This window comes from Eriocheir sinensis, chromosome 22 (genome assembly GCF_024679095.1).
Source record: "Eriocheir sinensis breed Jianghai 21 chromosome 22, ASM2467909v1, whole genome shotgun sequence".
Lineage (NCBI taxonomy): Eukaryota > Metazoa > Arthropoda > Malacostraca > Decapoda > Varunidae > Eriocheir > Eriocheir sinensis.
The window spans coordinates 12,026,715-12,035,431 of record NC_066530.1 but is presented as its reverse complement, the minus strand read 5'-3'; the positions used below and the strand labels follow the sequence as shown (position 1 = coordinate 12,035,431).

Genomic DNA, 8,717 nt, shown 5'->3' with positions numbered 1-8,717 from the left:
CACTTCACAAGTTTAGCATAATGATTCATATATATCAAAGAGAAATCAATTAAACATCTATATAAACATACTCATAAATCTGGCACAATTGTTCATATGCATCAATCAAGTAAAATATATCAATAAACATACTCATAAATCTGGCAAAAATTGTTCATATGTATCAAATAAAGCTATATCAAACATCTATTATTATATACCTCATAAATTTGGCATTACTCCACATTCAAAAGAAATCAAACTCAATATTCATAAAAAAGAAATTAGTTACTTTTGACCCACCTCAAAGTTGGTATAACTGTCCATATCTATAAAAAGAAATTAAATTGAATATACTTACACATACCTCATAAATTTGGCAAAACTGTTCATATGTAGTATAATAAAGAAATAAATTGAACATCTACTCTTACCTACCTCATAAATTAGGCATAAATTAGGCATAACTGTCTAACTGTATCAGTGAGAAATAAATCAAATATATATTCTACCCACCTCAAAAATTTGGCATACCTGTACAAATGTAGGAATTAGAAGTCAAATTATTCTTCCATACCTCATAAATTTGAAATAACATCAAATATCTATTCTTACCTACCTCATAAATATGAAATAACTGTTTAATGTATCAAATAAGAAATAAATGAAATATATATTCTTACCTACCTCATAAATTTGGCATCACTGTTTATATTCACCAAAAACAAATCCACTAAACACCTACTCTCAGCTACTTCATAAATTTGGCATGCTCATTTATATCCATTTATCCAAATGTGTAAGAGCCAGAGGGATTTTCCGAAGGTATATCTCAGCCTGATAAAGAGAAAAGACTCACCTCAATGACAGAAGCTCAAAAGCTGAACTCCCATCCAACACAAATCAACAAAACAATACTTCAGTGGAACTCATAAAATTTGTTACATGAAGCAAACTACATGTATAATTTATGTTTCAATTAATGTGTCCAAATTAGTGTGTGTATAGCAATATATATGCATAAAATTTGGTATATGTAGCAATAAATATCTATGAAATTTAGTATGTGTAGCAATATGTATAAAAGTATAGACACTTCAAAGTGTGATGAAATTTGGTTAAAGAAAATTGAAGACTCATTGGAGAAAGTAACCAATCATTTAACCACCTAACTCATAAATAGGGTATACATAATTATCCATATGTAATAATAATAATAATAAAAATAATAATAATAATAATAAAAATAAAAATAAAAATACTACTACTACTACTACTAATAATAATAATAATACAATTTATCTATATATCCAAAGCACCAGTTCTCTAAAAAAAAAAAAAATCATTACAAGTTAGTAGCACTCGACAAGAAAAAAATAATATACCTAAGTACTACAATTTATATGCATCAAAATATTAATCAAGTCTATACCAGTGCCATAAACTTAACCCTGTAACCGTTCACCACAACACCTCCCTCAGGCTCATGGCAGCCCTCAAGAGAAGGACTTACATTTACCTCTTGGAGCACTCAACAGACCTTCACTCCATCATGGACAGCAGCAGTCTATACACAGTGCCTTACCTCTAAGTATAAGTCAATCTAATAGAAAAATAGAACTCAGGTTATTTATATACAACATTAGTAAAATCAGAGCCTTGAAGATTAAGTTTAAGCTACATTAATACCCTTATGTCTCTTTACTGTTGGTTTTCCCTCATGTCTAATAAGGGAAAATAAGAAACTCAGGTCATCTATAAACATTAGCAAGATCAGAGGCTTTAACACTGACCTCATACCTTTTACGTCTTCATCCTTGTTTCTTCTTCAGGTATAACTCCAATAAAAGAAAATAAGACTAAGGTTCTCTACACAGAAAAACAAGTAAGATCAAAGTGTTTCAAGACTATGACAAAAACTACATTCACACCATTTTTACCTTTTCATACTTATTGTAGATACTTAAAACTAGGAAGGCTCGAGCAACTTCAGCAAACTTCTCTCCAGTATGAGTTGAACTGAAAAGTAAAAGATAAACAATATGAAGACTTTTAAAGAGAAAAATTAACACATCACATAACTTCAAATGCTTGCCTGAAAGAAAATACACTAAGAGTTACACAAGACATACAAGAGCAGAGGAAAGACACACAAAGCAGGGGAATGATATACAGTTACAGGAGAAAGACATACAGGAAAAAGGGAAATATATACAAAAATCAGGGGTGAGGTACAATGGAAAAATAAATACAGAAAAACAATAAACGAAATAGCATATAAACCCTTTGGTGGTGTTAAAAGAAAATATGGAGCACCAATATAAATGGTTGCAATATAAACCATTTAGCAGAGTAAAAAAAACAGCAAGAGAATAAATACAACTGCATACACATCATTTGGAAAAGTAGAAAAAAATAAACTCATGGCGAATCATCAGAAAGTGTAGTAAGAGGATAATCACAAATGCTAACACACACACACACACACACACACACACACACACAAACACACACCAATGTCAGTACTACATATAAAATCTAATCGTCATCATCACCTTTAGCCATTATCATCATCATAATATAATATAATAAAACTATAAAATTAAGACAAACAAACAAAACAAAAAAAAACATAACAAAATAATAATAATAAACAAACAAAATAAAAAACAAATACATAAATAACATACATAAGCAAAACAAACAGCCAGAAGAAAGCATAACAATACACACTACCAAGAAAAAAAAAACATGTGACCTCTGACCACCCTAACTGACCCCCGTGCCCCGCGTCTCACCTTGCTTGCTGCCCCGGGCGACGGCGATGCTGAACGCTGAGGCCCCGGAGAGGTTTGAGGCGGTGGGGTCGGCGCCATGTTCCAGCAGCTCATGGGCCGTGTGGGAGTGGCCCCCGTGTGCTGCAAACATGAGGCCCGTGTTGCCCAGCTGGGGGGGGGAGAGTATACTTGTGATGGGAGGGGAGGAGAAGGGGAAGGAATAGAGGAGAAGAAAAAAGAAACAATGGGTAAGGAAAGGAAGGTAGGATAAAGTAAGGAGTGGGACAGGAAGGAAAGGGAAGGATAGGGTGGGGAAGGGAAGAGCAGGAAAGTAGGAAATGAAAGGGAAAGGGTTGGACAGGGACTGATAGGGAAGGGAAGAATGGAAAGGGTAGGGATAAGAGACAAAGGGTAAAATAAGGGAAGGAAGAGAAGGGAAAGAAAGAGTACAGATGGGAATACAGGGGAATAAAAATATTTTTGTTGTCCATCTATTTCCGGCCTAATTTAATTTACCATTAAGTGTCATTAGAATCTTTAAATTTGTCCGTTGTTTCCCAAATCCTGTCAAACCCAAAGTGTGCTGCAGCAGAAGAGGTTTGAAGACCACTTGGGGAGCAGCAAAATAGCAGGCTTTCTTTCTGCATTCTTTTTTTACCTCTGAGATGCCTTTGCTATAGAAAAACAAAAAGATAATGAAGACCTGCGGCAGACTCCATACTCACATGGTCGGTGTGGCAGGGGTCGGCACCACAGCCTATGAGGAGCTTCACTATCTCGTGGTGGCCGTTGCTGGCTGCCAAGAGGAGGGCCGTCTCCCCGTCCTCACCCTGCAGAAGGGGGCAAAGAGTTCATCATCATTACTGTGCTGATCCTGACCTCCAACTCCCCTCAGGACACAGCCTACCAGGTTTTCTACTTGGCAACTGTAACTAAAGAGATTTCCTGTACAGTTTCCTCAGATTTATTACATACTCTACAAACACCAAAACCAGACAAAGATTTTATGTAGTATTTTGTTTTGATATGGAAGTTTACAAACCTATGAATCACACTGTTGAAATGGCTCTAAATCTACTGTTTTTTGTTGTTATTTTCACAGAATGGGAGGAAGCTCAAGGACACACACACACACACATAAAAGGAAGCAGAAAATCCCACAAAAAGTGTTCAGTAGGAGAGGTAGAAACAGAGAGCCCAGAGTCATTTGAAGAGATGTTTGGATCTTCCCCTCTTGAAAGAAGTGCAGCTCATCAAATTAGCCCTCACCTCAATGTCAGCCTTGGCTCGGTGCTGCAGCAGGAGCCGAGCAGTGGGCAGCTGGCCGTAGTGAGACGCCCACATCAGCGGTGTGAACCCATGCCCATCCACCTCATCCACCTCGACCTCTGGGAGATGATCATTAAACTTTCAGCACCAAAAATAACAAAAATAACAATAAAACATCTTTCTGCTTTTCTTCACTTGGCAAATTTTACACAAGTTCATATAGAGGGTCAGCAACTAGGGAATGTGATTTGGGGTTCAAGACTGAGTACTCTTCCTTACAATAAGTGGTGGCATTGGGGTTCAAACTGACTCGCCTGGGTCGTCACTTCTAATGTTTGACGCTCTGACCCACTAGACCACCACACTCTAACACAATAAAGTTACATTAATAAACCTTAACTTGATTATTCACAAGACAGCATGTTGTAGGTATTATTGTGCAAATTTTCTTTATTCCTTGGTCTCCCTTTTCTTAACTATTCCTAAACAGGTAATTGTGAGTCTAATTGTATGATTTTTCTTTATGCCTTGCTGTCCTTTATTTATATAGACCACAATGTGACTTTTCCAAGACTGCAAACTGTGTGTCCTATTGTATAATTATTGATGATCTCTTGTTCTCTTCTCTCACCATAGAAAATACAGTAAAAACAGGAGTTTTGGCCTTGTAAATACTCTCACCACAACTATTCAAGAAGGAACAGCTATAGAAGAGAGTTACTGAGAGCCAAGGAGAGGCTTAACCACACTGACATAATGAAAAGATCACCTCTCTTTGTAGTAGTTCCTTCTTTATACAGACCAAAGGGCACACAAATCATAGAGAGTAAGAGATTCAAACATTGTTAAACATATTTCTTTCCTGACTGCTATCTCTCACTCAAACACAGACAAGCAGGGACCCACCTCTCAAGTCCTGTGCTGAGAGTTCACCCATGGCTGCTCGGTTGTGGAGGGTGAAGTCATCTGGTTCGGCCTGGCTGGTCTGGGTCTGGATGTTGCCACGTTGTAGGTTGGTCAACACAGTCACAGGCTGGAATGATGAGTTGAAGTAAGGCTTTAGAGATGGTAAGCCAGGGCAAGGCAGTTTAAAACCACCCTTTTCTAACTCTTCCCTTTTTACCTTTCTGACCCTCCCTACCCTTGCTTTCCCTTCCCTCCCCTTCTCTACACTTTCCTTCCCTATGTTTCTCTTTCTTTCCCTTCCCTACCCTTCCCCTTCCTATTCTTTCTTTCCCTACCCTTCCTTTCCCTACTCCTTCCTTTCCTTCCCAACCCTTTCCTTTCCTTTCTTTCACTTCCCCCTTTTATTCCCTACACAACCCTTGGTGAAAGGACTTGTATTTGTGACTACCATTTGATTGTAAAGCTATAAATAACACTGCAAACTCTCAATTCTCTACGAAACTGAAATTCTTAAAGTTTTTGAACTCTCTATATACCCTGAATTCTCTAAAAAAATTGGATTCTCTATAAAAACTCTGAAATTCCTCACACAAACTGAATTCTCTTAAAAATTCTGAATTCTCTGTAAAAACTCTAAAGAGAAGAATCAATTTATTTATATATACAGTAAAGGCAGCAGCTCAATGGCAAAAAAAGATAAAAAATAAGGAATGCAGATTGAGGTCTAGATCTACTTTCTTTCCTGCGACTAAGAGCCCATGACATACTCTGTAGGGGGAGAAGGCGGAGCGCCGCGGGTGATCATCCCAGGGGTCCATGTCCTCGTCCATCCCATCCTCCCCCATGTTCTCCTCCTTCACCACCAGGCTCCCGTCATCCTCTGAAGACGACCCCATGGCTCCTCAGGTGCAGATGTGGAGCTGGAACCTTTGCAATGTCAGCTACTGAAGTGTGTTGCTATTGTTGTCTAGTTCTATTTGTTATCTTCTCTTACTTTCCCCACACCAACTTCTTATTTTTCAACCTCTGGTGGTTTCTACTGCTCCTTCATTCTTTCTCCTTGGTCTTCTCTCCTTTGTATTGTTTATTTATTTCCCTCTCATTTCCAGCTGTTCTGTAAAAGCATTTAAATAGGTTAGGTTAATGATATGTAAAAGCCAACATTAAAAAGATTTTATCCATCTTAGCATCTGCAGCAGACCCAGTTTCTTAGGTTTGGTTCACCTGACCAGGGAACACATGCCATGGTCCTATAGAGGGATTTGTTCGCCATCCCATCCACCTTTCCTGCTGCACAAAGGTATCAAAGAATGGAAAGAAGGAAATAAGAAGGGAAGGACGGAAGTGCAAACTGGCTCGGAGAGGTAGAGGCAGCCAAGCACCTCAGTCTGATCTAGGATCAGCCCCTCACCTGGATAGCCAGCAACTTAGACCAAAAATCAATAAAGAAAAACTAACCTTATTAGATAGTAAGTCTTACTATTGAGGAAGCATATATAATTTTCCTACCATACACAAATACAGTGACTTGGTTATAATGAAGTAAATGGTATCTTCAAACACATGACATGCAGCAATTTATAGCAAAAATCAACAAAGAAAGCTCACTTTCTTAGGTAGAAAGTCTCATTACTGAGGGAGAATATATGAATTTGCTGAGTAAACAAATAAGATAACTGTTTGGGTTTTGGTTAGATTTGGTTAAATTTAGGATAATATTGTTTGAATATTCCCCAAATTTAGGGTGTCCTGAAAAACATGACTGGCAGCAACCTAGAGCAAAAATGAACAAAGAGCCCACTCTGGGTGACTATTTCCTTTACTGCCACTTCCTTTTCTTTTTTATGTTCTACCTATAGCACCAGTAGGCCGTGCTTTTAGGGGCCTCTTGGGTGACTCAAGACCCTTAGTGATGCATGTACGTTTTATTTAGAGTGACTGCTGTGTTACTCTACATAACCCATATGGCGTTGGGAGTATTTCACTGTTATGACCCTCCCCAGAGCTGCGACTTAAAAAAAATAAAAAAATAAAAAAATAAAAAGTTTTATCGACTTGAAATGCATATATAATTATAAAGGGTTTGGGTGAAGAAAGTGTTCAGATCAACCTATAAAGTGGTTTCCTATAGTCCCACGTATATGATGTCTTATTGGTAAGTACACACTTCTAATTGGGAAAAAAAATCCCATATATCACATATATATGCAAAATCTGTATATCACAAGTGTAATCTGATATATAATCCTGCATTCTGACAATACTAAGTGGAGGTGGACAAATATATCTTTGTACACTTGGCTCATGGCAGTGAGGTGGTAGCTCTTACTACATAGCTTAGCCTATTCGCCAAATTTTCTCATATATGACGTTGATACACCATCTTTATGTATCAAAAGTGCATTGGGGGGATAGCTAGAGATCTCCTCTTCCAGTTGAACGCTACCAAGTTAAGGTAAGATGTATTTGCACAAATTTGACTGTTTCCAACTTTTGTTATGCATACGACTTTGAATATGTGGCACCGTGGCAGCTTAGGTACACAAAATAGCGATTCCCGAGCCTGGAAATTATTCAATTGACATGTGGGAGTGCTACCATCTCCAAATAAGAGGGCGGAAAAGTCCTGGAAATTTGCTGGCGAGAGAGCAATATTGCGGCATATGACGTACGCTGCCAGCACTGCTGGGGTTAGCCACTGCTTTTGTCATGTATAGTTTTACTAATTTTCAAATCTTCCTGAAAACCAAGGAAAAGCATGTAGAGATCGTTACAAGTGTGAAAATAGTCATGAAATGTGTGTGCTAACCTGTGCAGCTGGAAGATAGGTGAGTACGGTATGTACGCCCCCCATCGACCTTCCTGTATTTCCACATTTTATCAAATTGCCCATTAGGCAAATTATGGTCATTATTCATTTACACAACAAATAAGACCTCAAAACACTCAAGTGAACTAAAAACTATCAAATAAAAGAAACCAAAAATAATGGGGCAATATAAAAATACCCTTGTTACACAATATAAGTTACCTTATTATTCTCGTAATCTACGTCATGACTTAAATCTTCGCCCATCCGCAGCACCATGATCCCCTTCCCCCTGCACACCTCCCAGCCCCCCACCCTCGCCATGCTGGGTTGTTGTGGTCCCGTCAGCTGCTGCCCGGGCCCTGGCAACGCATTATTTTACTCACTCACGGCCACACACAGCCGTTACACACCCCGCACCTTGTGTCTACTCCTTCTACGGCTATTGGCCCACCTCTCGCTGCCGTTGTTATGTTACTTCCTCCTCCTCCGCGCTGGAAAATGCGATGATAACGAGATGAAGCTGTCCACGGCGCTCCCCGTGTCTCCCTCCCTCTGCCTTCTGCTCCGTTTTCCTCCACGTTAGCAGGGCGATGGAGGGCGCACTACAGAAAAGAAAGTCTGCGCCTTGCGCTCCAGTGGGGTGATGGAGCGTATAGGTTCGAGACCTGCCCGGTGCCATGGGAGTGGAAAGGTGGGCTCTTTCCGTGGGCCTCCTCCTTGAAAGAATTGGGCATCTCTCTACCAGCCGTCTGGGTGGTTGCGCGGCATGCACCGCCTTCCTCCCTTGGGGTATATCCACAAAAAAAAAAAAAAAAAAAATTGCGACGCTCGGTTTGCCAATATTAAGATATCTAGCGAAGTAATTGTGAAGTGCTTTATATTTTTAGAAAAGGGCAGACCGAAGAAAATAACAGTAATTTATAACAAAAAACGGATCAATTGAAGAATCGCCCCCCAGAGTTCCCAATTGAAGA

General features: G+C 39.0%; 1 protein-coding gene across 4 annotated transcripts in view; it reads right to left on the bottom strand.

Annotated features, from left to right (window-relative positions):
* The window catches only part of LOC127002068 (ankyrin repeat family A protein 2-like), an 8,935-nt gene extending 418 nt beyond the window's left edge, over positions 1-8,517 (bottom strand). Inside the window, exons 1-8 of one of the 4 annotated variants that reach the window (XR_007755686.1) lie at positions 8,195-8,517; positions 5,699-6,045; positions 4,932-5,058; positions 4,026-4,144; positions 3,482-3,586; positions 2,778-2,925; positions 599-1,998; positions 1-556 (exon numbers count right to left, since the gene is read on the bottom strand). The exon at positions 1-556 is cut by the window's left edge and continues 418 nt beyond it. Coding sequence is in view for 3 of the 4 variants with exons in the window: in XM_050867510.1 (XP_050723467.1) it covers positions 1,949-1,998; positions 2,778-2,925; positions 3,482-3,586; positions 4,026-4,144; positions 4,932-5,058; positions 5,699-5,827 (678 nt within the window). In the remaining variant the exon portion in view is untranslated. Of the gene's footprint in view, positions 1,999-2,777; positions 2,926-3,481; positions 3,587-4,025; positions 4,145-4,931; positions 5,059-5,698; positions 6,046-8,160 lie in introns of all 4 variants that reach the window. The other 3 variants (XM_050867510.1, XM_050867509.1, XM_050867511.1) reach the window with 3 other exon arrangements.
* Between the last annotated feature and the right edge of the window lie 200 nt (positions 8,518-8,717).